General features: G+C 49.9%; 1 protein-coding gene across 4 annotated transcripts in view; it reads left to right on the top strand.

Annotated features, from left to right (window-relative positions):
* arap3 (ArfGAP with RhoGAP domain, ankyrin repeat and PH domain 3) overlaps positions 1-15320 on the top strand; it is a 42769-nt gene extending 27449 nt beyond the window's left edge. For all 4 annotated transcript variants that reach the window (XM_086222413.1, XM_086222415.1, XM_086222414.1 and 1 more), the window contains 27 exons: positions 145-265; positions 499-683; positions 2758-2864; positions 3456-3655; positions 4784-4869; positions 4974-5156; positions 5534-5675; positions 5884-5988; positions 6214-6397; positions 6475-6577; positions 7167-7365; positions 7436-7499; positions 7572-7735; positions 7897-8109; positions 8952-9057; positions 9130-9277; positions 9352-9420; positions 9596-9670; positions 9743-9860; positions 10470-10598; positions 10943-11079; positions 11284-11366; positions 11731-11766; positions 13158-13221; positions 13303-13440; positions 14395-14433; positions 14509-15320. In XM_086222413.1, coding sequence (XP_086078539.1) covers positions 145-265; positions 499-683; positions 2758-2864; positions 3456-3655; positions 4784-4869; positions 4974-5156; positions 5534-5675; positions 5884-5988; positions 6214-6397; positions 6475-6577; positions 7167-7365; positions 7436-7499; positions 7572-7735; positions 7897-8109; positions 8952-9057; positions 9130-9277; positions 9352-9420; positions 9596-9670; positions 9743-9860; positions 10470-10598; positions 10943-11079; positions 11284-11366; positions 11731-11766; positions 13158-13221; positions 13303-13440; positions 14395-14433; positions 14509-14937 — 3627 coding nt within the window. In that variant the 3' untranslated portion in view covers positions 14938-15320. The remainder of the gene's footprint in view (positions 1-144; positions 266-498; positions 684-2757; positions 2865-3455; positions 3656-4783; positions 4870-4973; positions 5157-5533; positions 5676-5883; positions 5989-6213; positions 6398-6474; positions 6578-7166; positions 7366-7435; positions 7500-7571; positions 7736-7896; positions 8110-8951; positions 9058-9129; positions 9278-9351; positions 9421-9595; positions 9671-9742; positions 9861-10469; positions 10599-10942; positions 11080-11283; positions 11367-11730; positions 11767-13157; positions 13222-13302; positions 13441-14394; positions 14434-14508) is intronic.
* Positions 15321-15859: the final 539 nt, after the last annotated feature.

Below are 15859 nucleotides of genomic sequence, written 5' to 3'. Positions count from 1 at the left end.
ATCTGGCAGCAGGGACGCCATGAAGCTGATGTGAAAGTGGTCAGCAAGCTGGTTAGCGAAGCTGGTTTCCAGGTTGATGTACCAGGGCTTCCTGTGCTCCAGTCTTCCTCATCATCTTCGTCGTTTCTCTGACCTGTGCTTTAGGATGTCTATCCTAAAGGAGTCGTCCCCTTAGCCGCCATCCAGATGGCCCGGCCCGCCAAGGACAGTAAATTTGAAGTTGTGACGAGCCACAGGATATTTGTTTTTAGGGCTGATAGTGAAGGTATACACACACACACAAACACACAAATGCATGCACGCACATGCACACCAACACACACACAGCGCCACCTTCATCTCTTGAATACATAAATTCATCAGTATGAGGTCAGAACTGTAAAGATCTGTCATCAACAGACTGACGACTCAGACGACGCCTTCATAAAGTTCTGGATCAGGTCCAGATCTCTTTCAGTTTAACGGGTTCTTTCACATCTGTGTGTCTGTGTGTGACAGTGGTCAGACGCCAGTGGGTCTCCACGCTGCAGGAACATGTCAGAGATCAGCTTGTGTTTGGTCGGCGGCGTTTTGGTCCTGGATCTCACTGTCAGAAACATGGTGTCTTGGAGCTGAAAGGAACCAAGTCCAAAGTCTACACCGCCATCAACACGGAGCAGATCTGGCTGTACAAGAGTGAGCAGGTGATGAGTTACTGACACAATTGTGACATCATCCTCAATTAAAACGCTCTCTTCTGAGAAGTCCTGAGAGCTCTCGGGAGGGTGGCGGTCAGCTGACCGACTGTGGTTGGTCCAGTCAGATCCCATCGCTCGCGTCACTGAACAGACAAAAACTAAAAACTCATCACAGCTGGCTGGTTCTAATGCGGGACTTGTTCTGGGTTCTGAAGTCGGAACGCCAAACCAGAATTCTCATGTCTGTGACGTGCGGCGTAGAAGGATCCAGGAGCGGAGACGGTCTCTCGTGTCCCCTGACTTTCTCCTGTGTCCCCTGACTGTCTTTCGTGTCCCCTGACTTTCTCCTGTGTCCCCTGACTGTCTCTCGTGTCCCCTGACTTTCTCCTGTGTCCCCTGACTATCTCTCGTGGCTCCTGACATTCTCCTGTGTCCCCTGACTGTCTCTCGTGTCCCCTGACTGTCTCCTGTGTCCCCTGACTGTCTCCTGTGTCCCCTGACGGTCTCTCGTGTCCCCTGACTTTCTCCTGTGTCCCCTGACTGTCTCTCGTGTCCCCTGACTGTCTCTCGTGTCCCCTGACTTTCTCCTGTGTCCCCTGACTGTCTCTCGTGTCCCCTGACTTTCTCCTGTGTCCTCTGACTTTCTCCTGTGTCCCCTGACTGACTCTCGTGTCCCCTGACTGTCTTTCGTGTCCCCTGACTGTCTCCTGTGTCCCCTGACTGTCTCCTGTGTCCCCTGACGGTCTCTCGTGTCCCCTGACTTTCTCCTGTGTCCCCTGACTGTCTTTCGTGTCCCCTGACTTTCTCCTGTGTCCCCTGACTGTCTCTCGTGTCCCCTGACTTTCTCCTGTGTCCCCTGACTATCTCTCGTGGCTCCTGACATTCTCCTGTGTCCCCTGACTGTCTCCTGTGTCCCCTGACGGTCTCTCGTTTCCCCTGACTTTCTCCTGTGTCCCCTGACTGTCTCTCGTGTCCCCTGACTGTCTCCTGTGTCCCCTGACTGTCTCCTGTGTCCCCTGACGGTCTCTCGTGTCCCCTGACTTTCTCCTGTGTCCCCTGACTGTCTCTCGTGTCCCCTGACTGTCTCTCGTGTCCCCTGACTTTCTCCTGTGTCCCCTGACTGTCTCTCATGTCCCCTGACTTTCTCCTGTGTCCTCTGACTTTCTCCTGTGTCCCCTGACTGTCTCTCGTGTCCCCTGACTGTCTTTCGTGTCCCCTGACTGTCTCCTGAGTCCCCTGACTGTCTCCTGTGTCCCCTGACTGTCTCCTGTGTCCCCTGACGGTCTCTCGTGTCCCCTGACTTTCTCCTGTGTCCCCTGACTGTCTCTCGTGTCCCCTGACTGTCTCTCGTGTCCCCTGACTTTCTCCTGTGTCCCCTGACTGTCTCTCGTGTCCCCTGACTTTCTCCTGTGTCCTCTGACTTTCTCCTGTGTCCCCTGACTGTCTCTCGTGTCCCCTGACTGTCTTTCGTGTCCCCTGACTGTCTCCTGAGTCCCCTGACGGTCTCTCGTGTCCCCTGACTTTCTCCTGTGTACCCTGACGGTCTCTCGTGTCCCCTGACTTTCTCCTGTGTCCCCTGACTGTCTCTCGTGTTGCCTGACTGTCTCCTGTGTCCCCTGACAGTCTTTCGTGTCCCCTGACTTTCTCATGTGTCCCCTGACTGTCTCTCGTGTCCCCTGACTGTGTCCTGTGTCCCCTGACTGTCTTTCGTGTCCCCTGACTTTCTCCTGTGTCCCCTGACGGTCTCTCGTGTCCCCTGACTTTTCTCCTGTGTCCCCTGACTGTCTCTCGTGTCCCCTGACTTTCTCCTGTGTCCCCTGACTGTCTCTCGTGTCCCCTGACTGTCTCCTGTGTCCCCTGACTGTCTTTCGTGTCCCCTGACTGTCTCCTGTGTCCCCTGACTGTCTTTCGTGTCCCCTGACATTCTCCTGTGTCCCCTGACTGTCTCTCGTGTCCCCTGACTGTCTCCTGTGTCCCCTGACTGTCTTTCGTGTCCCCTGACTTTCTCCTGTGTCCCCTGACTGTCTCTCGTGTCCCCTGACTGTCTCCTGTGTCCCCTGACTGTCTCCTGTGTCTGCAGTGTTTCCACAGCGGAGTTGGAATCACACTGATCGAGGCGCGAGGAGCCACGATCCGGGACGGGAGGCACCGGAGCTTCGACCTCATCACGCCATACAAAACGTTCAGGTGCCACCCTCCTCTTTCCCCTTTGTCCTCCTGCTCCTCTTCATCACACAGGAACAGTCGCAGCTCTTCATCACGACCCTTTCATCCTCTTATCACAACAAGATCACTACAACATAGCTTCACTGTAAAATCAATCACCTTCAATCTTCCATGTTCAAATATTTCCACTGATGACATCACGCTTTCACGGTTTGATGTCATCAGTCTGACTGCTGTGGTTATGCGGGTGTGCACTGATCCAGGATCCACTTCCTGTAGGCGTAAGTGGATGTGAGTAGCCTCTGATCAGCTGACTCCTCTCGTTCTCTCAGTGTTGGATGTGGGTGTGTCAGGATGTGAGGTGAAGCACGTTTCCAGGTAGACAATCAGGTGCAGGACGCGCGCGGTTCGTCCCTGTGGCTCCCCCGTACGCTGCTTGTAGTTTTCTTTCCTGGGATCCATTTTATGAACGAGGCTGTGGTCTGGCGTCTTCTCTGTTTCGTTTCATCCAAGGAAATATAAGTCAACAGGTTCAAAAGGAGTCTAGTATTTAAATGCAGTTGCCGTGACGACCGACCATCCAGCATCACAGTCTCTGTGCCGCCTCCTTAGCTTTACAGCGGACTCGGACCGGGAGAAGAGGGACTGGATGGAGGCGCTGCAGGAGTCCATCGCAGAGACACTGTCGGACTATGAGGTGGCCGAGAAGATCTGGTCCAACCGCTCCAACAGGATGTGCGCCGACTGCAAGGCACTGAACCCTGACTGGGCCTCCATCAACCTGTGTGTGGTCATCTGCAAAAACTGTGCAGGTACGAGGTCATCAGGTGGTCTTATGGATGTGTAAGATGTGTGGTAACAGCAGGCAGTCGTATTTGGGCTCATACTCTAAGACACGCCCCTTCCACCTGGCAGGCTGTGGTGCGTTCTCCACTCTCTGTCCGTAGAACCTCACTGGTCATCCTGGTGGCTGATTGGACAACACAACAACTGAGCCAAGATATTTATATATTTATTACTTCCTGCTCTGGCTCTGTGTGTGTGTGTGTGTGTGTGTGTGTGTGTGTGTGTGTGTGTGTGTGTGTGTGTGTGTGTGTGTGTGAATATTTTATTTTCGTGTCTGGACACTGGCATGACCCATCCCATATGGGATAATACAGACACATTCAATCTAACCAGAAAATAAGGTACACATTCCGGAAAGTCATCTTCCAGCCACTCTCCCAGGTATCAGCACACACAGCCACTGATTGTAACCGAGGGACAGAGGACACATTTCATCACCAGAGACGGTTCTTCATCAAGATAATTCTTCCTCTAAATTTGCTACAATTTCAGCTCATATTAAAAAATACATCAGTTATATGGAATTTTTCTTCTCAGATCCCATGCTTTGGAGATAAAGTCAGCGAGAGGAAAAGCATGATCAAAAAGAGTCGGATTCCAGCACCATCCTCCAGACTGAGTCAATCAGAAAGATGAGGAGGAGGTGTCTAAACACAGCTTGTCCAACATCCTGGCATCAAGGGCAGGACAAAGAAAAGGGAATTTCATTCTCAACCACATTTAGTTGGCAACATTCCCATGTTCTCTCCTCTTCAGGCACACCTCTGTATCTTCCCGTTTCAATGTGTCGTGGTGATGTCCCACATCTAAGCTGCGCACAGTGACTCCTCCTCTTAGGCAAATTAGATTGAACAGATTTCTCTCTGTGAAACCCTTTTTAATGAAACAAGAAGTTCTGAGTTTGGGTTTTTGCAGAATTTCAGCTGCTCACGTCTGTGTGTTTAATCCGGATTCGTTTTTTCAGCTCATCTAAGTGAAGAGTTCCCATTCTAAGATAATTATCCTCAAATCACATCACATATATCTGACACCCATTCATTCCTTGTGTGTGTGTGTGTGTGTGTGTGTGTGTGTGTGTGTGTGTGTGTGTGTAGGCCAGCACAGAGGTCTGGGGACAATGGTGTCTAAAGTCCAGAGTCTGAAACTGGACACCAGCGTATGGAGCAACGAGATTGTCCAGGTCAGACCAGAGCTGACTGTCCACGACAAATGTCACACGTTATCGACCTTTGACCTCCCTCTGTTATGATGTCATCTTACCATGTACTTGCCTTTATCTGTTAGCTCTTCATCATGCTGGGAAACGACCGGGCCAATGAGTTCTGGGCGGCTCGCCTGCCTCCGTCGGAGGAGCTGGACTGTGACGCATCTCCTGAGCAGAGACGAGAATTCATCGGGCAGAAATACCGAGAAGGACGATTTCGCTTGACGCACCCAGCGTTCAGCGGCCAGGACGAGCTGCTCCGGGTCCGTCTGACGGCCACACCAGAGCTGCCATGTTGACATTGCGGGACAGCGTTTAACGAGTTCTCACCGAGCACATATGAGCGCTCTGCTACCTGGAGTGTGGAAAAACGCTGGCTCTACCATCATTTATGTTTGTTTACCTCACCGTTCCCCTGAAGAACGTCAGAGACTAAACACTCATAAATGACACGGTCACATGTGCTTGCTTATTTTCTCCTTTTCAAATTAAAGGACATAAACCATTTATTTTAACTAATATTTTGAAATCAAGAATTTGTGTCTCAGGAATGTCCATCATGTTAATGTCACCATGGAAACAATCGGTTTTGGTGGACAGGCGGAGACGTGTTTGAATGTCCGTGTCTCTCTGTCTCCAGGTCCTGTGCTCAGCTGTCTCTGAACAGACTCTTCTGAAAACTGTCACCCAGATTTTCTCGGAGGCGGAACTGAGTCGCCTTGCCAGCGATGCTGACAGCGGCCAACAACCTCATCACCTGCTGGACACCTGTGCTGCCTCAGGTCTGTCCCTCTGACACCAGACAGTCAGTCTCCACCTCATCTGAGGTTCTTGGTCATGAGCAGCGTGTGTGTGTGTTTGTGTGTGTGTGTGTGTGTGTTTGTGTTTTTGTGTGTGTGTGTGTGTGTGTGTGTGTGTGTGTGTGTGTGTGTGTGTGTGTGTGTGTGTGTGTGTGTGTGTGTGTGTGTGTGGTTCTCATCTATCCATCAGATCCTGGTGTTTATGATGAGATCATGCAGACGGTCCTTCACTCTGGGTTCCTCTACAAGTCCAACTGTGCCAGCAGGGGGACGCTGTCCCGGAGATCGCGGGATGGTATGAGGACCCTGACCAAACATTGACCCCCTTCCTGGTGTGTCGGGGATCTTAAAGTTGAATTTTTCCCAAAATGTTACGAGTCTGTAAACTCACACTAAAGTCCTCAAACTGAAACAAGCAGATCCACTTCTAACCTGAACCTAAAACCTAAACCTGAACCACAACTTGAACCTTGTCCCCCGCCCCTGTTCTTTCCTGTCCAAACTGTCCTGCTGTGTTCAGACTTCCAGAAATTCTGGTGCTCGGTGGATCAGTCACTGCTGTTCTACACGTCGGAGCGATCAGCTGATCCCTGCATGCAGATCAGTGTCAGAGACATTGTGTGTTTGGGGATTAACCGACCTGAGGCGTCTTCTGGCGGCGGCGGCGGCGGCGGTTGTGGCGGCAGCAACGGCTTCATTGATAGGTGACGACTTCACTTCTGCAATGCTTGACACCCTGGACCGAGTCACATCTGCTGACCTCTGTGTTTCCCGCTACCAGGTTCCGTTACACCTTTGAGTTGTACCTGACTTCAGAAAAACTTTATCAGTTTGGCTTGGAGACGCCTGACGCTCTGCACAGCTGGACCAACGCCATTGGGAAGGTTGGCGCTGCAACTTTTTCGCTAGTGTACTTGTCTCTGATCCGATCAGCCAATATTAGCGAGACAAAGCTACCGAGAATTTTGGTTGTTTCAGAAACATCACGAGTTGATTAGAAAAAACAGTCGCTTCTTTCTGCTTCGACTTAAACAAAACATTTGACCGAAGAAGGTGAGAACAAAGTGACAGTGTTTCTGGTGAATTGTCAACAAAGCGGGCTCGAGTGCTGGGGGCAGGCTGCCGTGAGTGTGTTGGGATCAGACCTGCGGGCTGCACCGTGACCGTGACACATCAGGTGATGTGGGACCATCCAGTCTCACCTGGGACTGACAATATTACAAGTTCCTTGGGTTCTGGTCATTGCAGGAAACTCATTAGAGGGAAGAAGACTGTGGGCTGGACCGCCGTCGCTTTCGCCACACCACTGTTTCACGGTTAGGGTTCACTACAGGAGATGCAGTGTCACTGAGGCGTTCCCCCGGGTTTGATGAATATGTTCCTGCCTGTCTAGTGTGGGATTTCTGTTGCTCACTAGCGTGTGTGTATGTGTGTGTGTGTGTGCGTGCGTGCGCGTGTGTGTGTGGTTGCCAGGCTGCCACGCCTCTCAGCTGTCATTGCCTGCTGACTCGTGAGTTTGAGCGGGTGGGGCTGCTGCGGTACCGCGCCATGTTGGACCCTCAGCAGTGGAAGGAGGCCTATTTCGTCCTGCAGAAGTCAAACCTCTTCATCTGTCCTCAGAACGACGGTGCCGCCGAAGACATCATCAACCTGAATCGCCTGCAGGAGCTCAGTCAGTGTTCCGCCCCGTCCTGGTCTACGAGCCATCACGTGACCGTGTGTGACGTGTGTTTGTGTTGCAGGTGTGGCGTCGGAGAACGAGAACCACGAGAAGAAAGAGATCCTGGTGTTGGTGGAGAGGGGGAGGTGAGTCCACGCTCAGGTGGGTGGGGTCTTTGTCTCTATCTTCAGGGGCTGATGTGGCTCTGGTTCTGTCAGGACTCTCCACCTGCAGGGTGTGGGCCGCACCGACTTCTCTCTGTGGTACTCGGACATCCAGCGAGCAGCCGGTGGGAAAGGAAACACTCTGCGTGAGCAGCAGCTGAGCAGGAACGACATCCCCATCATTGTGGACAGCTGCATCTCCTTCATCACGCAATACGGTGAGCAGCCCACCACCGCCACCACCGCTGCCGTGTCACTTGCAAGGCCATCATCTCACCTTCAGTTCATTGTTGCTAGGTTACAGAAATAACCTTCCAGCATCCTGCCACAATTGTGATGTCAAATACACATTCTGGCCATGTGGGCAATGTTCCTGCAGGTCTGGGTCACGAGGGGATCTACAGGAAGAACGGAGCCAAATCCAGAATCAAACTGCTGATGGACGAGTTTCGTAAAGACGCCCGAAACGTCAAACTGCGTATCGGAGACCACTTCATCGAGGACGTGACGGATGTCCTGAAGAGGTTCTTCAGGGAGATTGACGACCCCATCTTCATGGCTGACCTCCACCCACTGTGGCAGGAGGCGGCAAGTGAGTCTACCTTCCTTTAGACCAGGATCCAGTGTAGTCAGGGTCCAGGTAGTCCAGAACTCTGCCTGTCCTCTTTTCCACTGACAGGAGACGGGTTCTGAAACCTTCAGAAGATTTTAAACATGAGAACTTGAGACCGTTTTTACGATCAGCTTTTCCTCAGCAGAAACCAGTAACCACCTCTGCCGTTCTAATTTGAGGTATTTAATTATTTCAGTGCTTCTTCATTTTTTTTTTTCAAATTGTCAGTCTTGTTTTTCTTTAGTTCTTCTATAATTTTTTGTTAACCACCTTTTCATTTCGTAATCTATCTTTTGTCCATTAAATTTATGTGATTCTCAAAAATGTGGCAAAAAATTAGCAAGAAAAAACTGCAAAATAAACAGGAAACCAACAAAAACTTTAAAATTACAACAAAAATGATTATCCAATTATTCAAATTATCTTATTGATGATATTTTAAGGTTAGTGGAGGCGCGCTGAGTCCGATTATGTGTGTTTAAATGTTTTTCCAAGATTTAAATAACAGAGTACCCCTGGAAGACCCTTGTGGGTCCCTGCTGGTCTCTGCTGGTCCCTGCTGGTCTCTGCTAGTCCCTGCTGGTCCCTGCTGGTCTCTGCTAGTCCCTGCTGGTCCCTGCTGGTCTCTGCTAGTCCCTGCTCGTCCCTGCTGGACGCTGCGGGCCTCTACGGGTCATTGGGCGTCACATGTCTGACCCTAACCTGGCTGGAGGAGGAGTGCCGCAGGGGTTAGAAAAGTGATTGGCCGCTCAGTCGGGTCACAGAAGAAGAACCGCCATAGTGACAAAAGTCAATCAGAACTTGTCGGTTTGTCTCTCCAGGAATCTCCCAGAAGCCTCAGCGGCTGGACCGCTACAAGGAGATCATCCGGAGTCTTCCACGGGTCAACAGGACAACCCTGGCAGTGCTGGTCAGTCACCTGTACAGGTGAGATGACATCAACACTTGTGTTGTGACCCAGCAGACGCTGACCCGCTAATACAGTTCTGCTCTTGCTAGGGTCCAGAAGTGTGCTGGCCTGAACCAGATGTGCACCAAGAACCTGTCACTGTTGTTTGCACCCAGCCTCTTCCAGACGGACGGGAAGGGCGAGCATGAGGTGAAGATCGTCGAGGACCTGATAGACAACTACCTGTACGTCTTTGAGGTGAGTCGCTGAGCCCAGTGGCGACGGCGCCGCAGCAGAATGCAAACAGAACCAACAGCTTGTGTTTGTTTCAGATTGACGAGGAACATCAGACTCAGATCGAGCTGGAGATCAGCCTGATCACCACCTGGAAGGACACGCAGGTACACCGGCACTGTTCACGTCACAGCCGCCCAGAACCCACCTGTACCTTCTGTCCTGTTGATAAAGCTTAGGAGCTCATGTTGAGAGGCCATGGTCTTGGATAGAGCTGCGATTGGTTCGAATACGTGTCATGACCCATCGGTCTCCTAGCAACCGTTGTCCTTGTGTGTCCAGTTGTCTCAGGCGGGTGACCTGATCATTGAAGTCTACCTCGAGATGAAGATCCCCGACTGCTGCATTACACTCAAAGTGAGTCCGCATGTCTTCGCTAGTGCCTGGTTTAGCCTAGCCACATAGCTAACATGACCTTTGACCCTCCAGGTGTCTCCCACCATGTGTGCTGAGGAGCTGACCAATCAGGTTCTCTACATGAGGAACATTCCTGCTGGAGACAAAGACATCTGGATGACCTTTGAGGCCATCGAGGATGGACAGCTGGGTGAGTCAACACCAGCACGCGGGGGTCCTCAGCGTGAGGCCCAGGGACCCCCAGAGGCCCTGGAGGTTCTTTAGCAGGGCTCCTCAACTAAACAGCGGAACGTCTTGTGCTGAAGTGCCTCTGATGTCAACTAAGGACCGCAATGATCAGAGATGTTGCTTTATGCAACTGTTTCTCATCTTTTCTTTGAATGTTCTTGGTCCCCGGTCGGGCTTTCGTTTTACGGGGAGTTAGAAGCTAAACAAACAGCCAGAAGTATTTTGTCCTAATTTCCAGATGAAGAAATGAGCAAATAAATGATTAAAATTCTCCTCCGAGAAACAAATTTATGGGCCGTTTGATCTTTGAGTACTGCGGAGTCAACAGTTTCATTACAGATTTGTGGCTTTTTAGGGAGGAGAAAGACAAACTTTTCTCAGTTTTCCAATGACTGAGTTCTCGGTCATTGACTCTTTGTCTTTTTCAGTTTGACAGAAATCAGATGAATTTGCTGGAAAAAATAAAGCAAAAAAATGAAAGGATAAACACACATCTAGAACTCAGTGATAGAGAAACAGAACTGAGCCCACAGAACCTTTACACTCTTACTGTGCTCGTTCACCCCATCAGAACGTCCACTGCACCCCAAAGAGAAGGTCCTGGAGCAGGCGCTGCAGTGGTGCAAGATGGCCGACCCCAGCTCCGCCTACCTGGTGGTGAAGAGGGTCCCGAAAGGAGATGGCATCACCATCCTCACCTGTACAACACACACACACATGCATGCACACACACCCCAATGAACTAAACCAGTGACAGACCCTGACCCAGATCCCAATCCTGACCCTGACCCAGACCATGACGCTGACCCTAATTCATACTTGGAAGAATTTTATATATTTCATATATATTTATTTTATTTCCCATATTTTTTATTTAAATATTCTGACTGAATTTCAATACATAGGGTAGGTCACTTTTCATATTTGCATATACACACATGACCTTGTGTGTGTGTGTGTGTGTGTGTGTGTGTGTGTGTGTGTGTGTGTGTGTGTGTGTGTGTGTGTGTGTGTGTGTGTGTGTGTGTTGGGGGGGGGGTCCAGCCTACAGGAGCGAGATCATGAAGGTTGGCGTTTTGCGCTGCAGGGAGGAACCTCCCAAGCTGCTGCAGGGGAACAAGTTCCAGGAGAGAACCTTCCAGATCAAAGAGAGCAAACTTCTGCTGCTCAAAGACAAGAGAGTAAGGACCGCCCCCTGCTGGCTAGGCCTTGCTGCTGCCTTGATGACTGCCTTAAGAATAAATACCTGTATTTGATGTATTTATTGAGGATAGTTTGTGTAACTGAGGTGAATGTAGAGGGAGGTGGTGGGGGGGCACGGGCTGATGTCAGCGTTTGGACGGAAGACGGCGGTGGCTTCAATGTCTCGTCTGTGTGTCTTTCAGAGCATCCGGCCGGAGAAGGAGTGGCCTCTGAAGACCATGAAGATCTACATCGGCATACGCAGGAAGCTGAAGGCTCCCACCAGGTAGTGTCCACCTGACGGAGCATTACATACTTTATCACACACACACACTCACACACACACACACACACACACACACACACACACACACATATGTCTCTATATGTGTGTACATATATATACATATATATGTACACATGTATATATGTATACATATATACATACATAATGTATATATACATATATGAATACATATACTGTACATACACACACACATATACACACACACACACACATATATATATATATATGTGTGTGTGTATATATATATATATATATATATATATATATATATATATATGTATATATATATATAAATTCAATAAATCAGACGCCTGAAGTTATGAGGATGTTTGTGGTTTTTCAGGTGGGGCTTCACAGTGATGTCACACAAGCATCAGCTGTGAGTACCACATTTCTGATGTCATCAACAGGAAAGAGCAGATTTCCTCTGCTGAAGTTTAGTCTCCAGTGTGTTGTCTCCTGTATGTTGTCTCCTGCATGTTGTCTCCTGTGTGTTGTCTCCTGTGTGTTGTCTCCTGTGTGTTGTCTCCTGTATGTTGTCTCCTGCGTGTTGTCTCCTGTGTGTTGTCTCCTGTGTGTTGTCTCCTTGTCTCCCGTGTGTTGTCTCCTGTTTGTTGTCTCCTGCTTGTTGTCTCCTGTTTGTTGTCTCCTTGTCTACTATGTGTTGTCTCCTGTTTGTTGTCTCCTTGTCTACTGTGTGTTGTCTACTGTTTGTTGTCTCCTGCGTGTTGTCTCCTGTTTGTTGTCTCCTGTTTGTTGTCTCCTGCGTGTTGTCTCCTGCTTGTTGTCTCCTGTGTGTTGTCTCCTGCGTGTTGTCTCTTGTGTGTTGTCTCCTTGTCGCCTGTGTGTTGTCTCCTGCGTGTTGTCTCCTGTGTGCCGTCTCCTTGTCTCCCGTGTGTTGTCTCCTGTTTATTGTCTCCTGCTTGTTGTCTCCTGTTTGTTGTCTCCTTGTCTCATGTGTGTTGTCTCCTGTTTCTTGTCTCCTGCGTGTTGTCTCCTGCCTGTTGTCTCCTGCGTGTTGTCTCCTTGCCCCCTGTTTGTTGTCACCTATTTGTTGTCTCCTGCGTGTTGTCTCTTTGTCTCCTGTTTCTTATCTCCTGCGTGTTGTCTCCTGCGTCTTGTCTCCTGTTTGTTGTCTCCTGCGTGTTGTCTCTTTGTCTCCTGTTTCTTGTCTCCTGCGTCTTGTCTCCTTGTCTCCTGTTTGTTGTCTCCTGCGCGTGTCTGCTTGTCTCCTGTTTCTTGTCTCCTGCGTCTTGTCTCCTGCATGTACATTGCTGTGTCCAGCAAACATAGAAAATTATGACATAAATTATAAAAGGCAAACATTCCATAAATGTCTTGGAATCTCTTGAAAATTTGTTTGTAATTCCTAAAAATGTCCAGAGGGCAGAGCTGAAGTTTGTTAGTAAGTTCTGAAGTATTAGTACCGTCCTTTTCTCCAATGAAAGTATTACTCTTAAGTGATAGAGGCATTTTTTCTGTGCCTCTGCGAAGTCGCAGTACTCCTCAGTACTGCATCAAAAACTCTCTTGGTGAAACTAGGAACTGAATTTTTTAAGGAATTTTTCGTATTGACGTTCCTGTCCCTCAACAATAAATCATCTGGAATTCTGTGGTCAACCCATTTTTGGTAAAATCATATTTTTAGAACGTTCTCGTTGCTCCAGATGTGACAGTCAGTGGGTGAAAATGTTTCTGTGGTCTTTCCTGTGTTTCCTGTGTGTGGCGGGACTACTTCCTGTGGCGGTGACCCCCGGTGTCTTTTCTCAGGTTCCTGTGCTGCTTGTGCGAGGCCGACCTGTGGGACTGGGTCGCCAGCTTCCTCAAAGCTCAGGTTGGCTCCTCCCCTTCTCCCAGTGGGTTACCATGATGTCATGCAGCTGCTCTAATCAGACGTCCCATTTCACCATGACAGAATGATGATCCGGGCCCGCCAGTGCTCCGCCGCCATTCGTCCTCCGACATCTCCAAGCAGAAGTTTGGCACGATGCCGCTGGTCCCCATCAGAGGAGACGAGAGCAATAGCAGCATGCTGTCAGCCAATCAGACACTGGTCAGAGGCTCCGCCCCCTTCAGTATACAGTTTAGCCGTGTTTATACAGTTCTGCATCAGTGTGATATCACCAGAGGGCTGCACCAGGAAGTGAGATGAGTGGCTAGCAAGGTGTGTGGAGACGAAAGTCAGGGTTTAACCTGGCTGGATCACCATGGTAACTGATGTGGTGAACCTCACCTGGTCCAAAGCAGGTGAGGGTCAGAGTTTCTGCTTCAATCGGCTATAAAAGCGCTGCCCTTTCACCCACCACCTCTTCTGAAAACGGCACCCCCGTCTTTGAACGATCCGGTGGACCTCGGCGCCATCACTGAGCGAGGTTCTCTTCAGAGGGAGAGAGCGTTCAGAGACCGGAGTGATCCGCTACCTCTCCTGACGTCACTCCTATCAACGCTCCAGGCCCCCAGCTGAGGGAAGCCCTCATTATTCCAGCCTGCTGGAGCAGCCGTGTGTGAGGAACGCCACTAAAAGGAGCCTCGCGCTCACAGCAGCACAACTGTGTGTACGGAACCTGCATGCATTCAGCTGGGATGCAGTAAACCTGAGCAAGAATACTGCACGCTGCTACTGGCCAAGTTGTACTCGCTCTCACTGAGTACTGAGCGTGTTTGTAGTCCCAGTGGCCCCCATGGCTACCTGGTTCACCCCTGGTCCGGGTCGATCCAAACTCAGCTACTTAGTAACAGCAAAGTAACCACCAACCCAGAACGCACCACCAGGATAATTTCCTGATGATCTCATCAGTGTTCTGCCTCCTCTGAGATGTCTCCATGACATCAGAGGGTGATGGCTTGCTGGGTGGGCAGAGGGATGGAAGGTTTTAGTTGCATTGTTACATCATCAGTACTGTTTTTGTTACCGCTTTAATGTTTATTGTATATACGAGGTCATGTGACAATGTGGCATCCTGATGACGTCACATGTTAATGTAACTGGTGTTGTTGTCATCCACAGAGGAAGTTACATGACCGGCGGACGCTGTCCATGTACTTCGTGAGTCGTCCTCATTTTCTTCTTGTGTTCTGTCCCGTCGATGCATCGCCCCTCTAACGTCCTTCTGTGTCTCAGCCCATGAAGGTGCAGCCCGACTCGGTAGAGGAGCACACCGAGCCCCCGGAGCCGCTCTATGAGGAGGTTGGTGACTTCGGCCTGCAGGTCCTGAAGTCCCTGGAGACCAGCTTCCTGTCCAGCAGTGCAGCAGAGACACAGGAGGTCCAGGACCACCTGCCCTTCAGACTCGTTCCCATGGAAACCATCTGTGACTCAATCCGGATTGGTGGTGGCTTGACTGACACGCCGGAGCAGAGGGATGATGGTGATGAACTGATTGTGGGCAGGAGGAGGCCGCTGCAGCTCCAGGGGGTCTGTACGCCATCGCAGGAGCTGCTGCTGCAGGAGCTGTCCTCAGCTTTTACCAAGACCTCAGCAGAGGAGGAGCGAGGGGAGGAGCGAGAGGAGGAGCGAGGGGAGGAGGAGGAGGAGCAACGCAACCTCTGAGGGATGTTTAACTTCCTGATGGAGTCAGATCATTCCACCTATGTGAGGACATGGAAGTAAACTCAATCTCCGCCTCTTTTCTAGACCAGAATGATGAAGAGTCCTGCACGTAAGTCAGGTGATGGTGGCTCCGCCTCCTCTATGCAGCGCGGTGGCCATGGAGCAGTGACTGAAGGGTTAATCAGTCACGTCCAGGCGTTCACTAACACTCCTGAAACTTTATCATGTTTGCATGTCTGATGTTTCAATGCAGTCCAATCTATAATCCATAATCTATAATCAAACCAAATGTTTTTTCTCCTGTCACAGAAAAATATTACACAAAGAATGGAAAATTTGCCTTTGAGAAAAGCTCAATAAATATAATTATATTTACATGAGTTATTTACATAACTGTTGCATTTTTCTTTCATTTTAATCTGCTGATCAAAATTCACATTGAGATTTTATTTCAAATATTTTATAGATCATGATGTTGAGGTTGTGGCGATGGTGACCAGCAGGGGGCAGCAGGTGACCTTCTGGTGTCCAGGGAGGGTTTAGGGACCCTCAGGGATTCTGGAGGGTCCTCAGAGGCTCTCCAGGAAAATAGTGTCTCTCCATTTGATTCACAGGCATGTAGTTGGTGGACACAAATGCTATCTCATCCTCTCACTCTTTCACTCATTCATTTATTAAAGTATGGTCCTGTGTTCCTTCGGTGAGTTCTGATTCCGGACAGGTGAAGGATGTGCTGCTCTCATTGTTATGGGTTGCCATGGTGAATCCTAGCAAACGCAAATGCTCGCTAGAATTCATTTGTATCAGCTGATTTAACGTTTCCCACCTGAGGGGCCCTCAACTCCCAATTCAGGGTCCCAATCTGAAACGGCCAGTCATGTTTTGTGTTTTTGAAGCAAATCAAAGTTGAAAGGAAGACAGT

Source organism: Aulostomus chinensis, chromosome 13 (assembly GCF_037954235.1).
Source record: "Aulostomus chinensis isolate RoL2024-O1b breed Wild chromosome 13, RoL_Achi_v1.0, whole genome shotgun sequence".
NCBI lineage: Eukaryota > Metazoa > Chordata > Actinopteri > Syngnathiformes > Aulostomidae > Aulostomus > Aulostomus chinensis.
Note: the sequence above shows the minus strand (reverse complement) of the source record. Positions and strands in the feature narration are given on the sequence as shown.